The sequence below is a fragment of the Rhinoraja longicauda genome, chromosome 1, assembly GCF_053455715.1.
Source record: "Rhinoraja longicauda isolate Sanriku21f chromosome 1, sRhiLon1.1, whole genome shotgun sequence".
Taxonomy (NCBI): domain Eukaryota; kingdom Metazoa; phylum Chordata; class Chondrichthyes; order Rajiformes; family Arhynchobatidae; genus Rhinoraja; species Rhinoraja longicauda.
In genome coordinates, this window is record NC_135953.1 from 87,979,860 (window position 1) to 88,004,282 (window position 24,423).

Here is a 24,423-nt window from a genome sequence, read left to right on the forward strand (position 1 = left end):
GATGTAAAGCATTAGATGCGTGCCAGGTCAGTGGGAGGGAGGAAAGACTTTGCAAGCGCTTGCGAGAAGTGCAGAGTGTACTGTACCAACCTGAAACGTGTTTCGAGAAGACCCTTTCAGGTCTCACAGAAGCAGGCTTCACTGACATCCATCCCTGTAGGAATGCTCGATGGATGGCACAGGCCAATCCAGAATAAAGGGAAAATCACACGTTGAATCCATATGGGCAATGTATGTCATTGAAGGCCACTGCACATGCCTGGTTCAGCCATGCTTGGACCACCTTGAGAGAGGCATGGAGGAATCAGAGAACCAGGGAAAATAACAGACCATGGGATTTTCATTCACAATTTATTTGTCATCAAAATTAAACAGTGCAGCGCTTGAAATTGTGCTGCTGCTATATGATCCTATTTCTAGGCACAAGCATTTGAAAACTGTGTTATCCAACTCTATTTGCATGTTCCTGTATCATGCAAAGATAGAGCAAAAGCTTGTTATATGTGAATTTGGAGAAAGAGGGGGGGAGAGAAGAAAAATTTCCCCAGTCTCAATGAATATTTTTTGCTTTTCAGTTCACATGATACTTGAATGCAAATTCAAATTTCCTTTTAGATTTTCATGAGACAAACCCAGTAATGTTAAACGCTGTTCAACGATGTATCTGTTCTGGTTAACCTTGCTTAATATTATACCAATCCATTTCAAAGGCTCAAAGTGCTATACTTTGTGTGTCTAAACAAACAACAAAAAGATAACTAAAATTTGAAGCTATCACAAGTACCTTTGCCCTATTTGCAGGATAATATTATTCACACAAAACATTTCATAATTTATTTCGTCAGCATGTTTTTTCCCCCAATTTTTAATATTAAATCAGAGGACCTTCTCATCAGTGTACACAATGGACTAAAGTTATAAGAAAGATTTAGAGCTATTTTTCTTAAATGGAAAAATAAGATGTCATTCAAACCTTGCTGCATCATTACTGTACCACCCTGTCTGAGTTACAAGGACAATGTAAGTGGTGCAATACGAGAGAAACCAGATTATCATTAAAATAGGTAAATTGAATTTTGTATCAGCACACCGGGAGATTGGGTTATAGCAAGGGTGCTACCATTGCAGCAACAGTTTAGCTCCATAATGTCAGAGTTTCTTCTGAAGGTTGTTCACTGAATCTGATTTTGATTTCTGATTCCTCCCCCCCAGGTAGTGCAAGACAGTAAAATCATCCATAATAGGACTCTAGTGGCAAACCTAAAAGATGCACTTTCCGTTTGATATATAAAGTGATTCAAACTAAATAGCAGAGGCAGTGGCTGAAAAACAAAAATGGAAATCAGAATGCCATACAAATTGCTGCAATAAAATGTAAGAAGTGGCGATATATCCTGGCACATAAAGCAGGCCTTTGTAAAAATCATTAGTTGGGCCGTTTGCTGGTTCAGCATGCTTTCATTGATCCAAGACTGTGCTTCATAAGAATCAAAAATAGCAGGAATAGGCCTTGCGTTCACTCCATCATTCATTGTGATTATGGCTGTTCCTCAAACCTATTTTCCTGCCTGACCTCTATAGTTCTTGACCCCCCTCTTTGCCAAACAAGCGAATATACTTGAGAAAATGCACTTTTCTCAGATAGGATCACCAAAGATTCAGAAGCCTCTGGGTCAGTTCCTTCTCGCATGTGTCTGATTTACCAGTCTCCGCCACCTCTTCCCCCACCTTATTTTAAGACTATTTCCTCTACTTTAGATTCCCACCCAGAGAAAACAGCCACAGTATCAACCATTCCAAGATGAATAAACTCAGATTTCTCCACATAATATTCCACCCACCATTTTCTAAACCTGCTTATACACATTTCCTGGCACCATTCTCATACCTCACTTTTCCATTCAGCTTTGTACCGTCAGCAACAGCAGATACATGAAACGTTGTCCTCTCATCCAAATCACCACTATGGATAGCAAAGGTTTATCACTGCTCCTTGAGGTGCTGTTACTGTAACAACTTGCACAGATTAAATGATCAGCTTGTTCTTAATCTCTGCTTTTTACCCTTTAACAAATTATTTATCCAAAGTAATATATTACTCCCAAGCTGCCAGCCCTTGTAGAAACAATGAACTGCAGATGCTAGTTTACACAAAAGTGTATATGATATGATATGATATGATACACAAAGTGCTGGCTTATCTCGGCAAGCCAGGTAGCATCTCTGGAGAATATGGATAGGTGATGTTTTGGGTCGGGGTCCTTCTTCAGACATATTGTGGGGGGCAAGGGGGTGGGAGGGAAAGATAACTGGGAAAGTGGAGTCAGCCAACCCTTATTTTGTCACACAGTAGTGTAGTTTATTAAATCCCTTGTCAAAATGCAGGTATACTACTCCTATAGCCTCCTTCCTTTCTAACTTGCTGCAAGCGTTCTCGAGAAACTATTTTATTTGTCACATACGTTCTCTTTCGTACATCCCCCGTGACTCTGTTGAGTTGCAGCATGTATTTGTAGCCATGCCTCAGAACTCGGTAAGAGGAATCACAAACAAGAGCAGCATTAATGCATTGCAGCCCATTCGCACAAATTCAGTTCCATTATGGAAAGATGAATTTAATTTCAGAGGTGTAGAACAATGCACTGCTGCCTTTATACAGCATGTTCAGCAGAACTGAATGGATCCCGGCATTGTCTGTACAACGGGCGTTGCACCAATTGATATGTCACTCTCCATTTTCTCCTTCCATTCTTTCATTTACTACCTTTTGGAACCAATCTAGTGGACCTACAATAATGCATCCATTATCTCTACAGCCATACCATGTTGAATTCTAGGACATTATCCATCAGGTACAGAGGACCCGTCAGCTGCCAATCCTACCAATCTCTCTGATGCCTGCTCATCAGCAACCAAGTTCCTACCTCCATTGAGCCTTTGTTGCCCTATTAATTTTTTCACGATGTGCCTTCCACTGGGAAGATGGAAGTTGGTAAACTTAAATTGAGGTGGCTGATTAAACCAATCTGGAATCAAAAGAAAGCAAGCTGCAGTCATTGTGCCTTAAAATATCACAATAATGAAGACATCTGGTTTGGGAGCCTGGACACACAGATTCTCCGCTCACAGCAACAAGTGTGAACTGAACAGCCCTCTGAAACAGCATGCCACACTGCCCAGTTGATTCAACAGCATAATCCATTGTCTCAATATCATCAGCACCTACAGTTACTCAGGGAAGCACCACCCTCTTCTTCAGGATTATTATTCTTAGGCTACCTTTTGGTACCAATCCAGTGGACAAAGCAATAATGCATTGACTATAGCTGCAGCCATGTTTTTTAGAATTCTATGATATTATCCATCAGGTAGAGAGGAGAGTTGTCAACTGTCAATCCTATTAATCTCACTAATGCCAGAACAGTACTAACGTTAACAACCAATTTCATATCCCCATTACGCCTTTGCTTCCCTATTAATTCTACTAATGCCACTGTTCACCTGCGATACCAGCATTCTGGAAATTATTAATAAAAATATTTATTTCATCTCCACCATATCCTCTTTGGCTATGTGTAGGAAGGAATTGCAGATGCTGGTTTTAAACCAAAGATAGACACAAAAAGCTGGAGTAACTCAACGGGTCAGCCAGCATCTCTGGAGAAAAGGAATAGGTGATGTTTTGGGTCGAGATCCTACTTCAGACTAAAGGGTATAAAGAAGAGTCTTGACCTGAAATGTCACCTATTCCTTTTCTTCAGAGATGCTGTCTGACCCATTGAGTTACTCCATTTTTTTGGGTCTATCCTCTTTTGCTATGTTAATTTACCCTCACGTGCCCGTATTTACTTTTACTACACTCCTCATTTTTACATCCTCAGAGACTGCGTAAGATCTATTCTTATGTTGTACTCCATGCACCAGATTTTCATCATTTTGTTTTGGTCATCTTTTGCTGTTTCTAAAACTTTCCCAATACTTATGTTTGCAACCTTTCTTGGCAAAACTACAAGACATTTCATCAAAATAATGAAAATTATTTCATTACCCTAGTAATGGGTACCCATAGAACCCTAATAATGGGTTCCCATAGAACCCCAGTAATTCTGGAATTTTCCCCAAATTTTCTTTGCTTGAGAATTAGGAAAAGTTTATTTCATGTTTGCCACCTTCACCTTGCAGTTCCCAGGAAGTACCACTGCGGTTGGGAATCCTTCACCGCGAGAAGTTTGGAGCGACCCCACATTCAACTGCTCATAGTGAGGCATGACTGCATCAAAGCACTTTTCCATGAGGCAAATCAAGTCAATGTCTCTTTAAAATTATCCTAAATTGTAATGCGAGAAAGTATCTCAGGAGATTATTCGTGAAGCAAAGTTTCTGTGTACATTAGTTATTATGAGCACATAATTCCGCCCAATGCTTCTTTCTGCCATCAACACCATATGAATCTGAAAACTAATCTTCAGCCACCGACCGGTCAGTGAGATTGAAGTAATGAACTATCCTCAAGGCTTTCAGCACTGTCTAAAGCCACATCGAGGACAGCGGCATCATTACAAAAGCAGGAGATGGCATTGCATGTCTTGTGAGAGGAATGTATGATTAGGATTATTCTGCTTCTCATTATTCTAAGACTGTTGATTTAAAATGGAATCTAAATCAATTGCAGTCTCTGCTCTTGCATTTAATTTCTTCCCTGAAGCTACAAGCCATGCCATCACATCAATTTCCTGCTACCAACCAGCTCTGAATTCAGTGAGCTTTATAAGGAAAAATAAATCAAATGAACTTCTCCAGCATTAGACTGCTATATCATCAGGTGACATTCAAGTCCTTTGTTGACACGTTAATTGACAGAGGTAACAATACGCTTTGATGAGAGCATTTTAGTAGAATTCAGAATCTAACAGCATTTTGCTGCGAAGAACAATTGCTCTATAAACTCACTTGGCTGAAATTTAATTTCAAAATTGTGCTAAGGAATGATCGTCTGCTAAACGATCACATCATGGCTGATGCCACACACTGGATCATGTATACTGCAGACAGCATGGCACACTAAAGCTGATGCCACACACTGTATTAATACACTGCAGGCAAGCTGATGTCCAACACACCCATTCTTCTTGATCTAAATTAAGTCGTGTTGATGTCGACATGCATCATCTTATTGTCAGACTGACGGCTGGCTGAAATATATTAGATCAAACGTCGTGCTTTCATCTGTCCATCAATATAATATGATAATAGCTCCCACTTTGCTGCCGTAATGACGGTGAAGTTGTTGGTGTTCATCAGGAATAACCTGCAAAAATCATAGCAACTTCTGGATTTCCACATAGGTGAGGTTTCATGCAAACTCTCAAACTTGCCATCACCGTTGAGATTTCTTGTGTTGAAATCAACATGGAGACCAATGAGACAGTCAACTCTGGGTTAATCGATTACCAATTACAAACATCAACCTGAAGATTTAATGTCAGTTTTAGGGATGTCCAAGAAGGATTTTCCCATGGGAGGCAATGATTTTAATGCAAGAGAATGACCTAGAAAGACTGAAATATAGTCTTTAAATAGCTTGCTAATTTAAAAAGGCATTTAAAAATAAATTTGCCTGTCTTTTAAAATCTTTCCAAGGATTTGCTAATTTTGAAATATACACTTTCTACTGCTCTCTTACCATTCTCTCCCACATCAGATTAGACCACGTTCACTCTCCTGTCAAACACATGTAGCTGACTTTGATCACCACTTAAGTTGTCTTTTTAACGGCAGCAGAAAACAACAATGCAGAGAGGCATGCCCGGGGAAAATCTTGTGCGATTTTATCTAAATGCTCAGTAGCAAAATTGCACAAGGAGCAGACTGTTTGTATTGAGATCAGAGTCAAACCAAACCAGAATCCACGCCAAGGCATATGGTGCCAATTATTTTATCCTGGAAAGCCATTGATAATTTTTTTAATTTAATTTTTATCATACATAGAAACAGAAAATAGGTGCAAGAGGATGCCATTTGGCCCTCCAAGCCAGTACCACCATTCATTGTGATCATGGCTGATCATCCACAATCAGTAACCCGTGCCTGCTTTCTCCCCATATCCCTCAATTCCGCTAGCCCCTAGAGCTCTATCTAACTCTCTTTTAAAGTGAATTGGCCTCTACTGCCTTCTGTGGCAGAGAATTCCACAAATTCACAACTCTCTGGGGGAAAAAGTTTTTTTCTCGTCTCAGTTTTAAATGGTCTCCCCTTTATTCTTAGACTATGGCCCCTGGTTCTGGACTCCCCCAACATTGGGAACATTTTTTCTGCATCTAGCTTGAGGAATAGAATTGAATTGAATACATTTTATTTGCCAAGTATGTATACATACAAGGAATTTGCCTTGGTGCTTTGCTCGCAAGTACCAACACGACAAACAGTAAACAATTCTGTTTAGTCCTTTTATAATATTATGTTTCTATAAGATCCCTCTCATCCATCTAAATTCCAGTGAATACAAGCCCAGTCTTTCCAATCTTTCCTCATATGACAGTCCCGTCATTCCAGGGATTAACCTCGTGAACCTACGCTGCACAGCCTCAATAGCAAGAATGTCCTTCCTCAAATTAGGAGACCAAAACTGCACACAATACTCCAGATGTGGTCTCACCAGGGCCCTGTACAACTTCAGAAGGACCTCTTTACTCCTACACATAATTTTATTAAGAAACTTAAAGCAATAGCCATCTTTATCTCAAACGTATTAACCTGTTCAAAAGAGCATTTTCTATTATTGCAATTAAGATTGGAGTGAAATCAATAATGAAATGATAAAATCCAACTCCAGGTCAGCACATTCAGAGTGTAGATATGTACCCAAATTGATAAAGGGGTCGAGAAATTGTAAAGTGCCCGAAAAGATGCAGTAAAAAAACTGCAAGGGGAGACACGAACAGATTTATGAAAGATTTCCCCAGCAGCAATATTCAACAGAACGTGAGTTTCCAGGCATTCTATAGATATACGAAGCACTGGCACAAAGAACATTTTCCCTCAAAAGCTTCAGCAATTAAGGCTTCAGTCAGAGAGAGATATGGCATGGAAACAGTCCATTCAGCCCACCAAGTTCATGCTGACCATCAAAACTATGAATCCCACTTTAATCCCCCTGTATTTCATCAACTCCCCTGGATTCTACCACTCACACTACAGACAATTCACAATCAATTAACCTATTGACCCAATAATGAAATAATGAAGAAGGGTCTCGACCCGAAACGTCACCCATTCCTTCTCTCCGGAGATGCTGCCTGACCTGCTGAGTTACTCCAGCATTTGTGAATAAATCGATTTGTACCAGCATCTGCAGTTATTTTCTTATTTAACCTATTGATCCATGTCTTTGGGATGTGTGAGGAGACTCAAGCCCCAGGGGAAACCAGCAGAGTCACTGGGAGAACATACACACATATACACATAGCACCCAACATCAGAATTGAGCCATTGCCTTACAGTCCAGAAACGCTACGAATGACAGATATATGGATAGAACGGGTTTAGAGAGCTAGTGGGCAAATGCAGGTAATTATGACTAACCCTATATGCCAACTTGGACAAGATGAGCCGAAGGGCTTGTTACCATGCTGTAGAGCTCCATGGCTCTACTTCAATTTCACTGATTAGATCAGTGTTTCTTGCCCATGAGAAAATGGCTGCGAACTGCCTTCATGACCACTGCAGAGCCTGTGGGCAAATGTCCCATCTACTATTTTGCACATGTTAAAAACAACTCACACAATGCCAGCAATCTGCAGGTGTATATATGTTCTTCTCACAGAAGATCCATGGCAAAAATGTAAGGTGGACAGCCAGAGCTACAAAGAGCTCAGCCAGTTTAGCACGAATTTTTTTTAAAGTTTATCATCTGATGGCTAAGAGTGTTGTGTTTCAAGATAGCATTTCTAATCTGAGAAGATATTAAGGCAACATCTGGCGATTATGTATTCCAGAAATGCTTCAGTTAATATTTTCAGAAGGAAAATTAACTAAAATTGGGGTGTTTATCTTTCCATTATGATTGATTTACACTTGTTTCGCATGATACCAACAAATGAGACTGGCTATTTGGCACATCCAGAAAATCTAACTGCTGCCCTTATTGTTATACTTTATTCTTCCATCAATGACTCTGAGGGTTTGGGATAGAGCATGGGTATGTGAGAGCATGGGTATGTAAGGGGCAGATGGTATGTCGAAGCATTGCTAGAAGAAGAAACTGCCGAGCTGCACAAAGAGATTTACGGGCTTATGCCTGGGATGATAGGGTTCTATCAAGAGAGAGTACACAGTTTGGGTACATATTCCTTAAAACAATGACCTTATTTAAACATGCATGATTCCATGGTGCCTTGACAGTTTAGATGTTGAGATGTTTTCATGAGTGGAAGAGTCATAAACAAAGGGACAGATACTAAATAAAGATATGTACACTTTAAACTGAGGTGTATATAAATTTAATCTCTCAGAGGGTGATGAATCACTGTTATTCTCTGCCCCCGAGAGTGGAGGATGCCAGATCATTAGGCAAATTTAAGGTGGAGCTAGATAAATATTTGAAAGATCAACGGTTGTGGAGGAACTGATGCAGAGGAGTTGAGACCAGTATAGATGAACCGTGATCAATTGAATGGTGGGACACGTTTGAGGGGCCTGGTGACACTCTCTTGCTCGTATTATCTTGTGTTAAGTACAAGCTCATAATTGTCATGTGTAAGTTATTAAACGCCTTCCCTGCTTTCTGCCAATACTCTTTATGCGATCCATTGAAAATTGCTGCATAAATATTCATTCCAATTAGCTCCAGCTTTATGCTAGATTTGTTTCCACCCAATCCTGTTGGTAGTGGTCTCACATTTTTGCAATTTATTTTTATATGGGTTGTATAAAATAAAACTATATACTGCAAATCACCACCAGCAAGCACAAGCCCAATGGTGTTGCAATCGCATTGGCATGTACGGGACTTTTGGATGCATAAATCACCGGGTTGCATTACGGATTGCACAGCAAGTGTTTTGAGACACGAGTGGGAGAAAAATTTGTCTTTGATTGTCAGTGCTAAATATGCTTTGCTGGCTAAAAATTCTCCATTCACTCTGTTCAATTGACTTCAACAATAATGATACTTGCACATAGATTTAATACTAGACTTTAGTCACACAATGCAGAAACAGGCACTTCAGCCCACCGAGTCAGCACCGCCCAGCGTTCACCCCATAAACTAACCTACACACATTAGGGACAATTTTACAACTTACCGAAGCCAATTAACCTACAAACCTGTACGTCTTTGGAATGTGGGATGAAGCCGGAGCACCGGTGAAAACCCCTGCGGTCATGGGAAGAATGTACAAACTCCATGCAGACAGCACCCACAGTCAGGATCGAACTCGGGTCTCTGGTGCTGTAAGGCAGCAACTCTACTGTTGCCCACACTGGAACCAAGACAAATTTCCCCCTCATTTCCTTTCTTTCAAGTGGCGGATTGAAATTAAACTTCTTGTTGTTCTCAAACTCAAGTTTTCATGATTCAAATCAAATTGCTCAAATTGCTCAAATTGCTTTTATTGTCATTCAAAAATAGATTTGAATGAAATTGTCGTTGCCATGCAGTCATGAACAATAAAGAGCACAAGACACACAATTACATAAGTTTAACACAGACAGCCATCACAGTCACTCCTCCAGGCACACCCTCACTGTGATGGGAGGCAAAGAAAAGTCTTATCTCCTCCTCTGTTCTTCTCCCGTGGTCAGGCAGTCAAACTGCTGCTTCGAGGCGATCGAGGCGATCGAGGCGATCGAGGCTCCCGACTTTTGAAACCCCCGCCGGGCGATGGAAGGTCCCAGGCCGAGCCAAGCAAGCCGATGAAGGTCCTATACCCCCACCGGGCGATGGAAGGTGCCGCGGCCGAGCCACGCAGGGCGATGAAGATCCTGCGATTGGGTTGATCGAGCCTTACGATTCGGGGCGGTCGAAGCTGCTTCGGCTAGAGCTCCCAAAAGCTGGTCGCCAGCCAGGGACCTGCGAGCTCCCGATGTTGCGGTCCACAGAGCCCGCGGTGAAGGTGGAGATGGTAAGTCCAGGCCCTGCGACCGGAGCCCTCAAGGCCGATCCCAGCTGGAGGCCGCCAACTCCACGGTGTTAGGCCGTAGCGCGAACAGAGATACGACATGGAGAAAGGTCGCATCTCCGTTGAGGAAGAGATTTTTTTTAAAGGTGTGTCCCCCCCACCCACCCCACATATACACAGCTAAAAATAGGCCATTACAAACATTTAAATGCTGGCAATAGACAAAGAAAGAAAAAAAAGACAGACAGACTGCCGGTGAGCCGCAGCCACAAGACGCAGCCACTTCCGGTCAAAACTAATATTTTGGGAATGTCTTATTGACACTATAATCTCAGCTCTTTATTTTCCAAATGCTTTGGTGCAGGAGTAAAACAATTAAAGGACATAATTTTCAGATAGAATTATCTAGTATCAGACGATCACCATACTGCTATTTTCCGGTGAGAGTGCTCCTTGTGGTATTTAGCTAGTCACCATGCAAGGTGCATTCTAGTTAAATATCAAAGGATGGTGCTCTGTCTTTACTCAAAATGGACCATCATAGTCATTTGCATTGCAAACAATCGACCAGATATGTCCTGCAGGATCAGTACAAATATACGTGACTGAAGAGGTCCCAGATGAGTAATGATCAAATTGCAATGCCAAGTTGAGACAGCAAGAGTGCATGTGGGAAGATGTAAACAAACCATGGCAAACAGCCAGTAACTGCAAGAGGCATCAAGGGGCTGTGGATAGGCTTCTGCTATCTTGGAGGTCATCTGGTTATGATGATTATCTGACTAATGTAGTCTGTTAACCAATTTTTCTGCACATGCACATACATTAGTCACCAGTCTCACAACCAATCAGAACATGCATCAAATGCTGTTATGTTGCTGCTCTGAGCTATTATCTAATCCTGTGCAATTAGTCCAAAGACCAATTTGAACTTCACAATGAGCATTATCCTGTGCATAAATGCTTTAAGCAATTTATAATGATGTTAAGGTTTTTCAGTCAACCAGAAAGGAAAGCACAGAAGAAGGCAGACAGAACAAGACAACGCAGGAATGAAAACGGTGAACAGATTACGGAATTAACTTTGTAAAATTACCTCAGGGCATAAATGGGTGGGCTGGAAAATGGGAATAAGAGGTGCAGAGGTGAGGAGGTGTTGAAAATGGAGTCTCAGGAGTGAGTTTAGAGTGTTGAAACCTCAGATAACCAGGAATGAGGATGGTGGGGCAGGGTTTCGGACTGGTGATCTAGAGGAGCAACTGGGCGGTCAAGAGTGAGATGGAGGTGGTGACACTGGAGGTGTGTCCAATGGATTAAAAGCATGAGAGGACCTAATCCAGTGCACATTGTGATGATTCCATGATCTCATGAATGCCCAATGACAGGCCATGAGACAGCCTGGACTAATTGCTCGTACATTGACCCAAAAGGACCAATGGGATGGGGGATTGTTGTCACCCCCTGCCTGACTGATGCAGAAAGCATGCTGGGTATGCAAAGGTAGTACCAAAACCAAAATTATCTGTCAAACTTCAAGAGTCATAATGCAACTCAGAAATTGAGACACAAGAGACTGCACATATTGGAAACTTGGGCCAACATTTCACTCCGAACTATCCGATTTTCAATCGCATAATACTGAAATGAAACACCAATAATCAATCACATTTCCAAGCAATTATGTGCTAAACAGGATGTGCTTTGCAGGAGTTAAACACTTGAAACCAGCAGGCTGTCACACCCAGCTGAGCAGCTTATTGAACTGTTTATTTGGCCTGACATCACACCATTCAGTCATTAGCTACATGGCAAGCATAATCAAATGATTCTCAACTGTAAACCAGGTAGATTCCAGTTTCTCGGTTGCAACCTTGCAGTAAAGCACTGTTAATATTCTGGGATGCCTTTTACAAACGGCAAAATATACGGTCTCTAACCTTTAGTTTATATGCAAACTTGATTTTCCAGAAATTTGTGTAATAAACCTCCACAAACATGGGATGCATATTTTATTTCAAATCCCAGTATCTATTTCAAGGAATAACAAAAAAGAAATGGCAATAATATCTCGAAAACAAATGTTTTTTTTAGAAAATTGAGTCTTTTTACATCAATGGGCTGCAAATTAAACCGGAGAGATGTAATTTCAACTCAAGAATGATAGATGGAAATGATTCTATTAGTTAACCGAAGAATGGTCTTTAATTCATGATTAAAATCACTGAATTTTTCATAACCTATTTCCGTTTGGAATCTAATCCAAAAGTAGCTGAGTTTTATAGAATTTGAACTTTAGCTTTCAGGGTTTAACCAATTTTAAAAAAAAGAAAATTAATTTAAATTTTAGCTTTAATGCATGCTCATATAATCGAACATCAGACATCAGGTCCCCAGTGTTACGGAACATGTGCAAATTATTTTTTATCCATTTACAATTAATCGTATGTAATGTGAACCAACATATGGAGTTGAACATCGACCGGTAGGTTCTGCACTGCACACCTATCACACGCTGAACTACATTACCTTTGCTCATGCTAGCAGTTGTGGACACCCAGCAATATTACCTTGCTCTGCAATTATTTGCAAAACAGAAATGGAGTTCCAGAGCTATCTATCTCTAAACAGTGTTGAACGGACAACATTCTCAAGGTAAGTTCAGCATTTATTAATAAGCAATCAATAACACTGCAGAATCTACCATAAAACCTCTACTGTATCTACAACTTCCTTTTTATCTGTCGTAGGAGGCACAGAGTTCATCTGATATAACATCTCTTAACAAACAAGCAACAGCTGCACAGACACATAACACGCCTTACCTTGTCTGCTGATTTTCAGCCGTGGACTCAGCAGCATCTTTGTTTCTCAAACCCTATGGCTCAACGCTTGTTCTAACGTTATAGGCAAGGAGCATTATAAAGGTGTACTGTCAGCCTCTTCTACAGCTGGACTGATGAATAAAATATCAGGCATTCTGCTGAACAAACTACATGTATTATTTATAATATTCGGACATGTCCATAGCAGAACTTTAAGGTAAATTGAGTAAAAAGAAGACAGTGTCGGCTCAGCGTAGTGTTTTAATTTGATTCCACTGTCTCTGATTGAATTCTACAGGCAGGTGGAACATTCAAAGAGCAATTGGAACGTCGTTTAGATTTTAACTCCCTCCTGCCTGCTGCCGGGATTCTTGAGAGTGCTTTTTATCAGAATAACCCTACCATTTCAAATTCAAATCACAGCAAAGGATTAAAATGAATCTGTATTTATCAACCTACATAACCATAATGATAAAGATGGAGACTTGAAGACGTTTACTTAAACAATTCAAAGCACTTCACAAAAAATAAAAAGAACCTAAATTTCAGTAGCCAAGCACCAACAGATTGCAGGTGAATTTCAGTGGAGGGTCCTGTGATCAGACTGATCTATTTTAGTCCATTTGCACGGGATTCAAACAGTTTACATTGTAAGAAATATGTTCTTTTTGTCTTAAATGCCACCATTGCTCTTTGTGTGGAGGAGAGTGATCCCACGAAAACCATCCGAGTGTTCCCCAACCAGAAGCCTTGCATAAACCAGGTCCGCATTCTTATGAGGACCAGATCTCGGCCATTCAAATTTGGCGACACGGAGTTATATAAGAAGTCCAGATATGACCTTGATAAGGCCATCAAAAAGACTAAAAGGGACTTTTACTCTCAGCTGGTGGAGGTTCGGCAGCTGTGGCAGGGCTTGCACGACATCACTTCACAAGGTGAAATGAGAGGGAAGCTCAAGCGACAACGACGCATCACTCCCAGACAAGCTCAATGCGTTCTCTACCCGCTTTGATAGCGAGAACACTAATGTGCCATCCCAAGGCTCCCATAGCCCCTGTATTACAATCTCAGTCAAAGAGACTGACATCAGAAGATCCTTCAAGAGGGTGATCTCTCGAAAAGGTCTGGACCTGAAAGTGTACCTGGTCTTGTTCTTAAAACCTGTGGAGACCAACTGGCTGGAGTTTCTGCAGACATCTTCAACCTCTCATGACTGAGGTCTGATGTTCCCACCTGCTTTAAGAGGGCATCAATAATACTGGTGCCCAAACGTGTAAGGTGATGTACCTCAACAACTATCGACCGGTGGCACTAACGTCCGTGGTGATGAAGTGCTTTGAGAAGTTAGTTATGGCGCATATCAACTTCAACCTCAATAAGAATCCAGACCCACTACAATTTGCCTACTGCCACAACAGGTCAACACAGGATGCGACCTCACTGGCTATCCACTCTGCACTAGACCAGTTGGATGATAAAAATGTATATGTCAGACTGGTGTTCATAGACTATAACTTGGCATTCAACACCATCATCCGTCCAAGTTAATGACCTCATTCATGGAACTGGGTTTCTGTGCATCCCTCTGCAACTGGATCCTCAACTTCCTCATCACAATCTGTACAAATTGGCATCAACACTTCCTCCTCAAAAAGCATAGGCAGGGGAGCACCTCAAGGCTGTGTGCTCAGGCCCCTGCTCTACTCACTCTGTACTTATGACTGTGCAGCCAGACACAGTTCCAACTCCATCTTCAAGTTCACCGACGATGTTGGATGAATTACAGATGATGATGAGTCAGAGTATAGGAGAGAGATCTATTAACTGACCAAATGGTGCCAGGACAACAACCTTGCTCTCAATGTCAATAAGGCCAAGGAACAGATTGTGGACTTTGGAAGGGGAAAAATGAGGATCCACAAACCTGTCTTCATTGACAGGATGATGGTGGAGAGAGTCAAAAGCTTCAAATTCCTGGGCGTGCATATCTCTGAAGATCTGTCCCAGATCAAGCACAATGATGCAATCATAAAGAAAGCCCTCCAAAACCTTTACTCCCTATAAAGATTGAGATTTGATATAGCAATGAAAATTGTCTTGAACTTCTACAGGTGTACAATAGAGAGCATATTGATTGGTTGCATCACAGCCTGGTTCAGCAAATCGAACTCCCAGGAATGAAGAAGTTTGCAAAAGGTGGTGAACACTGCCTAGTCCATCACAGGTACTGACCTCCCCACCATCAAAGGGATCTACAAGGGTCGCTGCCTCAAAAAGACAACCATCATTAACCCACACCATCCTGGCCACACTCTCATTTCACTTCTGCCATTGGGAAGAAGATCTGAAGAGGCCTTTGTGTGAAAATTGGGAAGAAGGCCTGAAAATTGTAATGCCCAGTTTCAGGAGCAGCTTTTTCCCGACAACCATCAGTCTATTAAATACTACAATCCCCAAACAGGCTCTGAACACAGACTTGGGGGCATTGTTTTAGACTTTGCACTATTATTGCTTGTTTATTCGTCTATTCCTTTAATATATATATATTTACTGAACTTTTTTTGTTGATTATGATTTTTACAGATTACTGTGTTTACATATCTGTCGTATTGCTGCAAGAAGGAAGGGAGCAATAAGACACTATCGACTCTTGACTCTCTTTCTCTGTGAACAAGAGACAGCTAGAGAGTCAAGACAGGAAACAAGAGTTTAATTGTCATATATACTGACAACAGATCAATGAAATCCTTCTGAGTACATATTTTTCTCATGGTATGATGAAGAGATTGTGTTAATGAGCCTCGCTAATGTAACCTGTTGAAATCCACCATAAATGACCACGTTATTGATTCTCTTTAAAACAAATGTCAAGGAGTCTGAGGGATGTGCTTGCCCCATTCAGTTTCTGATCTGCATTATGCTTTGCTATTTTACACCTAAAAGCAATTTGCTTTATTCCTTCCTTATCACCAACCTCTCCAGGCTCTGCTGGAGGGGAGGGGATGAGAAGAGGGATGACTATCCATGAGAGGGAAGGGTGAGATCCATGAGACCTCACCCTCCTGTCCCTTTTGCCCATCTTTGCAACACTTGATGCTGCCCCGCCTTACCTTGTGTCCGGCTACTATTTCCACCCACGGATCCTACTATACGATTTGCTTCAGGCCATTGAATAAGCAAGCCCTTCCTGCTGTCATTCCAGAGAGGTGTCCAATCGAGCAGAGCTTTGCTCCTCTTAGGTGAAATTCTCAGTGGTTTCCAGAACAAGTGCTAATAGTGTGTTGAATTCTTGACTGTGTGTCCCATCAAGTCCTATCTGTTTCAAAACTCTGCTTCTCATCACCAGCAGCATTAGTAAAAAGAATTCTTCTAACAAGGAGTTTCTGAGATTCCCTGTAGTGACTTGTTTGCTTGCAATCAGCTGATTGTATCAGGAGAGGTCTTTAGATCAAGCATCAAATTGCTACTCTGGCCTCTTTAATGATCCCCAGCAGACAATTTAAGGCAGGTTCCTAATATGTACTTCAAATGCTTTACTGAGACAGCACTTTGCAGTGAACACAGGCTAGATCTTCATGGTCAGATCCCATATTGGCAAGTTGGGAAGCTACTGGCATCTAAAGTATTGTCAAAAAATATCCTACTAATCTGCCCCTTGACTGCACAGATCAGCACTTGAATGTGAATGGTAAACTCCAAACCACCAAACTATCATTGAGCGGAGACAATTTAAAGAAAAGCATTAAAATAGGATGTGCTCTTTCTTATAAAATAATGTAATCCAAATGTTGGACTCAAATGCAAAACTTATGGTGGACAAATACCAAAGAGTAATTAACTAACACTTCAATATATATTAGGCAACTCTGAAGCTTTATACATTGGAGGCATGTTTTCAACCCTAAGTTTGTTTCTTCAATGGATATTTAAATTAATCATTGTAGTTGGGCATCTTGGTTGCCATGGATGAGTTGGGCTGAAGGGCCTGTTTCCATGCTATATGACACTAATTAGATGCTATATGATTGTGTGCTGATAACAATCCAACATAATCCTTTGGTGCAAAAACCTGATATAAACAAACTAAAAGTAAAAGCTATTTGCAGCATTGCCAACAATGGAAGGCATGTTTTCCATAATGTGACTTTTTTCAATCAGCTCTAATCCAAGTGTTTATCTGCAGGTCTGCTCAAGATACTGCACCCACTAAGCTGAATTTTCTGCTTTGATCGAAGCAGTGTGAACTTATCCTTCAGGAAATAACACCGACACAGAAATAAGCGTCCAAGAAACTTTTAAGTTGTTATTTAGTATTGACTTTGAAACAACAGGATAAATTGTCCTTTCTGTTCTCACATTAATAAAGTACAAGTTCTCCCTTGGGCTGAAAAGGAAAAACAAGCCATTTCTTTAACTGAGACAGTTATATAACAAAACCACCAACAATAATGTGCATTTATATGACATGGGGAAATGGCCCAAGGCATGCCACAGAGATGTGAGCGAACTGCAGTAGATACCCCAGGAATGAAAACTCGTCCATGGGAGGTGGAAAATGCATAGAAATGTTACTGTATACTGCTCATCATGCTTGCCACCCTCACACTACACACAATTTTGCCTCATTACCCAAATCCCCAGCCTTCTAAAGAATCACAGGCCTGTACTTCACCAAACATCCTTCCACTGGCAACAATTGGCATGGATGTGGGCACATGTTGATCCTAGGGCAACACACAAAGTGCTGGAGGAACTCAATGGGTCAGGCAGTATCTGTGGGGGGAATGGACAGATGATGTTTTGGCCTGGCACCCTTCTTCAGACTAGGGATGTACACTCAGTAGATTCAAGGGGACTGCTAGTATTTGTGGGTGGAGTGCCCCTTGTGTATTATTCATTGTCAGGATGACAACAATTCTCATACAATTCTCATGGAAGATGGCGGCGCTGCCCTAGCAGCTGCGGCTTACCTGCAGTCCATTTGTCTTTGTGTTTTTGTTGTTTTTGTTGTCTTAATTGTAGTTGTGATGTGGTGTTTTGGTGTTGTGTACTATGTGTGGGTGTGGGGGGGGAGGGGGGGAACTGTAACATTGTAAATATGTATCCCTTCCGAACGGAGACCCGACCTTTGTTTTCTGGGCCGTGTCTCCGTTCCTGCTGCGGCCTACCATCGGCCCAACTCCTGGAGCTGGCGGCCTCCAGGGCTCTGGTTCGCAGAGCCCGCGGACCAGACTCACCATCAGCGGAGCCGGCCGTTCTCGGAGGCTGCGGGAGCGGCTGCGACTCGCCTTAGGCTCGGGCCGCGTGGATGCCGACATCGGGAGCTCCGGCAGCGGCAGCGTGTTCGCCCGCCCCGGATTGCGGGGCTTGGGTGGCCCGCCGCGGATATTTCACCGTCCGGCGCGGCCTGAAATAGGCCACGGAATTTTCTCTGCTCGGCGGGGGCTTCAATGTCGGGAGCCCCGACCGCCCCGACTTGCAGCGGGGCTTGGGTCGGCCCGTTGCGGACATTTCACCGTCCGGCGCAGCCTGGAACATGGCAACGACAACAGCCTGACCGCAGGAGAAGACGGCAGGGGAAGAGAAAAAGACATTCTGGCCTTCCATCACAGTGAGGAGGGGACTGGAGGAGACTCACTGTGATGGATGTTTCTTTTTGGGGGGTTTTGTGTTGGTTGGGGTTGTGTAATTTGCTTATTTTATTGCTCTTATTGTTGGACTGTGGGTGACGAAATTTCGTCCAAAAAACTTGTTTTTTGGATGACAAATAAAGATATCTTGAATCTTGAATCTTGAATAATCCTTGCTGCAGGACCTTACTGCAAGCTCTGGAGAGAATGGATGAAGGAGAGAGGGCATCTGAAGTCACTGATGTTGCTGTGAGACAATAGATTGAAGGATGGACTTTCTTTTCCTTCAGGTGGCTGGAAGCTTCCCAGGCATCATCTGGAGATAGGCAAGAGCTGAGGACAGCAATGCCAGAAGTAAATGGCTGCAAATCTAGAAGAAATCTAATCCTCGACGAAACAAGAAGATTGCTAAACTACTTTCTCAACACATCATGGATAGATTATTAATGGGAGATCACTGCTTCATCCCTGAAGATTTCTGGATTCACCACATCATATTTTGGTAGACATCTAGATGTCACATCACTCAGCAGTTTGGCTGTCCAGTGGAGGTCTGGAAATAATGAAGCTTCCCCACAGGCAAAATCCTGAAGTTTGTCTATTGGAGATGTATCTGCAGTTCTTTCTTAGCAAGGCAGAATGCCTTCCCTCCCTCTAGTCTCTGTCCTCTGGCACAACTCAGTTATGCCCAGCACGCCTGCCTTTGCTGCACCCCATGCAGCAGTCAACGGAGAGGTCCTCTGGAGAATGCTGACCCGCGGTCACCTGTGGTGTGGTCCATATATGGCCTCCTTCCAAACTCTGGACACTGCAGAAATAACTAGTCAGAGCATTTGGATTGGGAAAGCAATTCATATAAGAGGGACTGGTAAACTGTAAGAGAATGTAGAAACAAGGAACTCCAGTTGCTAGGATACCAAGGAAAGGCACAAAATGCGGGAGTAACTCAGCGGGTCAGGCAGCATCTCTGGACAACATGGATAGGTGATATTTTGAGTCGGGTTCCTTCTTCAGACTTAGACTTCAGATGTTGGAGTCTGAGGAAGGGTCCCAACCCAAAACGTCATCTATCTACGTTCCCCAGGGATGCTGCCTGACTTGCTGAGTTACTCCCGCATTTTATGTCTCAACTATAAGAGAATGGTTAGTCAGGTTCTTTGCTAATGGGATAATTATATTGTTCTTAGATTTGATTTCCTGTTATACTTTGCATTTGTGGTCATTTTAAATCTGGACCCGTGAATGTTGAATGATCGCCATGGAAGGATAGTGACAAAGATTGTTGACCTGTTGTTGCATTGGTAATGGTTAAAGTGATCCTGGTTAAATTTAGCTCAGGCCGACAGGAGCCACCTGCCTACTTTTACACTTTTTCTTCCTACTGAACACTGGATGGAGATAAAGGCTGGTCCCTTGTGATATGAAGCATACATTTGCAGCACTACGCAGTGATGAACCTGGATTCCATCGTAAGTATGTGCCGTAAACCTGCTCCCAAACAGTCAAGAGGAAGAAGGCTGCTCAGTTATCCTTGTTGTTAGTTGGGGTTTCTACTAGTTCCAGGCTGGAGTCATGAGCCAAGAGAAGAGTGGTCTCTTCACCCAAGGGCCATGCTCCAAACTGGTGGCCTGGTTGGGACAAAAACAACACAAAGAGTCATGGCAGAGACAAAATGCTGGAGTAACTCAGCGGGACAGGCAGCATCCCTGGAGAGAAGGAATGGGTGACATTTGGGGTCGAGACCCTTCTTCAGACTGAACCCTTCTTCAGACTGATTGTGCAGCCATGTCCAGTGACACTCAGTCAAAGGGGAAGAAAGAGGAAGTGTTTTTCTTGCTACAAAGAACGACTGGGTCCTCCATCACATTGGCCTCCAATCTCAAAATGTTGACAGCATCATTTATGTGATGTACAAGAACCCCTGGCATTAGGCGTTAATTCTCTTGGTTTGAGGCTGGTTTGGGATTTGAACACATAGCGTGGATGAGTGGCAATCTTGCTGGTAAAATGAAGACACCAAAGGCTTATTCCTCCTGATGTATGAGTTAGAAGTGTTTCTGAAAGACCTTCCATGGTTATGGCTTCCTCTTCAGTGCTCTCCTCTTCATCCTTCTCTGTAAAAATGTCCTACTGCCTTCCTTGCAGCTCTCTTCCTCCTCCAGCTGGACAAGCTACTCTGCAGTGACCATATCTGAGGCATGGATCGACAACAATGCTGAAGCAACAAGCCACCTGTGCCGACGAAGCAAACTTCATGGATATGCAGGGAATGGAGGGATATGGATCTGTGCAGGCAGAGGAGCTTATTTATCTTGGTGCTATGTTCAGTACAGACATTGTTGGCCAAAGTGCCTGTTCTAGTGAAGACACAAAATGCTGGAGTAACTCAGCATCTCTGGGGAAAAGGAATAGGTGGCATTTTGGGTCAAGTCGAAAGAAGGGTCTCGACCCAAAATGTCACCTATTCCTTTTCTCCAGATAGGCTGCCTGACCGGCTGAGTTACTCCAGCATTTTGTGTCTGTAACCTTAGTGACCTGTTCTGTATGATGTTTTAAATGCTGCAGCTGCACACCCTTGAGGCCGAAGGAGTGGTCCAATTAGGGTTGCCAACTGTCCCTTATTAGCCGGGACATCCCGTATTTTGGGCTAAATTTGTTTGTCCCATACGGGACCGCCCTTGTCAAGTATTATAGACAATAGACAATAGACAATAGGTGCAGGAGTAGGCCATTCAGCCCTTCGAGCCAGCACCGCCATTCAATGCGATCATGGCTGATCACTCTCAATCAGTACCCCGTTCCTGCCTTCTCCCCATACCCCCTCACTCTGCTATCCTTAAGAGCTCTATCCAGCTCTCTCTTGAAAGCATCCAACGAACTGGCCTCCACTACCTTCTGAGGCAGAGAATTCCACACCTTCACCACTCTCTGACTGAAAAAGTTCTTCCTCATCTCCGTTCTAAATGGCCTACCCCTTATTCTTAAACTGTGGCCCCTAGTTCTGGACTCCCCCAACATTGGGAACATGTTTCCTGCCTCTAATGTGTCCAATCCCCTAATTATCTTATATGTTTCAATAAGATCCCCCCTCATCCTTCTAAATTCCAGTGTATACAAGCCTAATTGCTCCAGCCTTTCAACATACGACAGTCCCGCCATTCCGGGAATTAACCTAGTGAACCTACGCTGCACGCCCTCAATAGTAAGAATATCCTTCCTCAAATTTGGAGACCAAAATTGCACACAGTACTCCAGGTGCGGTCTCACCAGGGCCCGGTACAACTGTAGAAGGACCTCTTTGCTCCTATACTCAACTCCTCTTGTTATGAAGGCCAACATTCCATTGGCTTTCTTCACTGCCTGCTGTACCTGCATGCTTCCTTTCAGTGACTGATGCACTAGGACACACAGATCTCGTTGAACATCCCCTCTTCCTAACTTGACACCATTCAGATAATAATCTGTCTTTCTATTCTTACTTCCAAAGTGAATAACCTCACACTTATCTACATTAAACTGCATCTGCCATGTATCCGCCCACTCACACAACCTGTCCAAGTCACCCTGCAGCCTTATGCATCTTCCTCACAATTCACACTACCCCCCAGCTTAGTATCATCTGCAAATTTGCTAATGGTACTTTTAAACCCTTCATCTATGTCATTAATGTATATCGTAAATAGCTGGGGACCCAGCACCGAACCTTGCGGTACCCCACTGGTCATTCCGAAAGGGACCCATTTATCCCCACTCTTTGCTTTCTGTCTGTCAACCAATTTTCTATCCATGTCAGTACCCTACCCCCAATACCATGTGCTCTAATTTTGCCCACTAATCTCCTATGTGGGACCTTGTCGAAGGCTTTCTGAAAGTCGAGGTACACCACATCCACTGACTCTCCCCTGTCAATTTTCCTAGTTACTTCCTCAAAAAATTCCAGTAGATTTGTCAAGCATGATTTCCCCTTCGTAAATCCATGCTGACTCGGAATGATCCTGTTACTGCTATCCAAATGCTCAGCAATTTCATCTTTTATAATTGACTCCAGCATCTTCCCCACCACTGATTAGGCCCGGAGGGCGCTGTAGGCCCGGATGCTGTAGGGCCAACGGAATGTGTTCGGGGAACGGGGCCGAGTGTGTTCGCCTAATGGAGGTTGCATGGCAACCTGGCTTCCGGCCCGGGCGGCCGCCATTGGTGGAGCGGGAGCACGTGGCGGCTGGCTGGGTGAGGTGACGTGGAGCACGAGGGGTGACGATATTTTGTCCTGTATTTGCAAGTTAGAAAGTTGGCAACCCTAAGACCAATCCTGCATGGCAGCCGGTGTGCTCCAGACACACAGTACGCTGTCCACCAAACTGCAATGAGCCAGGCTCCCCCGAGGAACCGGTGTAATGAGCACGTGACAGGTTTCTAACCTCTTCTCTTTTTCCACCAATTAATTAAACAATCTAACTTTTTGTTCACACCTATCTAATTACATTTTGTGGCCTCATCGATCAACTTCTTAATCGATTTTTCAACCCATGTATTTTTAACTTCTTCATCTGTCCGAGTGTTTGTCCTTTTTCTCCAGGACTAACACGCTTGCAGCTTATGTAGACATTTCATGCTTGGGTGTCTGTGCTGCTGTTTATATGACCTTGTCTCTGCTCCACATCCCTAACAAAAATGTAGCTTTAATGCACTGAAGTGGTTCAAATGTATCTCTATGGAAAACACTTGCAGATAAATCTTCAAACCTTTCTCGTCAGCACAAATCCTTACAGTATCATCTGATTTAGACAGGTCCAAACAGAGGCTGCCCATTCACTGCATCCTACCAGGAATGTAATGCAAGCTGATTCTATTTGCTGTAATTGGTCCATATCTCTTTTAAGTGCAAAGTAAATGAGGCTTGCTTTGGAGAGTTCAAGTACTGCTACCTTTAAATGGCATTTTCATTCTCAAATAAACCCAACTTCATTAAAAACACAGCTTGATAGTTCAGCTGCACCCAATGTATAACATAAAATGCAACATTAATTCTGGACCAATACATTTACTTTATGCCAACCATTTCCCAGGTCCGTGAAAATTACCCTTTATCAATAACTATAAGTCTGTGACGGGTTTTATTTAACTTGTTATCTGAGTTATTTATTTAACAGTGTCATTCTTTCACACTGGTGAAAGCGCACACCACCAGATTCAGGAACAGTTTCTTCCCCTCTGGTTATCAGGCTTCTGAATGGTCCTTCCGCGAGCTAGGGTCATGTCCCATTCACCTCTACCTAATTGTGGACATACGACTTTGTCTATGGTACTGATGTGCTACAATGCTGAGAGCTATATTCTGCACTCTGTATCTTCCCCATTGCTCCACGTACAGTGACCTCCATAATGATTGTTTTTTTGGTCTACCCAATTGCTGGATCATCTGAGTTTCTCGTCAATGTTAACCCTCAGAAAGTTCATGCTGAAGTACTCAGTGAAGATAATGCCATTGCATGTCAAAGATATGTGGTTAAACTATCTTATTGGAGATGGTTATGGCTTGGCACTTAGTGACAGGAATATTACTCACTGCTTGTCAACCCATGGTTGAATATTGTTTCGATTTTGCTTTATGCAAGCATGGGTTGTTTCATTTTCTGAGGGTAGGTAGAGCTGCTGACATTGCAATAGGAGGAAGACCATTGACATAGCTGAAGGTGTTTGGGCCCAGGACATTCCTTTAGACTTTAGACTTTAAAGATACAGCGTGGAAACAGGCCATTCAGCCCACTGAGTCCACTCCATCAGCAATCACTACACTAGCACTATCCTACACATGGGACAATTTACAACTTACCAAAGCCAATTAACCTG

General features: G+C 42.7%; 1 protein-coding gene across 2 annotated transcripts in view; it reads right to left on the minus strand.

Annotated features, from left to right (window-relative positions):
• The window catches only part of arhgap24 (Rho GTPase activating protein 24), a 406,341-nt gene that overhangs the window by 364,322 nt on the left and 17,596 nt on the right, over positions 1 to 24,423 (minus strand). Inside the window, exon 1 of one of the 2 annotated variants that reach the window (XM_078401965.1) lies at positions 12,941 to 13,178. The exons of the other annotated variant lie outside the window; for it this stretch is intronic. Within the exon in view, the coding sequence (XP_078258091.1) occupies positions 12,941 to 12,977 (37 nt within the window). The 5' untranslated portion in view covers positions 12,978 to 13,178. Of the gene's footprint in view, positions 1 to 12,940; positions 13,179 to 24,423 lie in introns of those variants that run through there. 2 annotated transcript variants of the gene reach the window in all.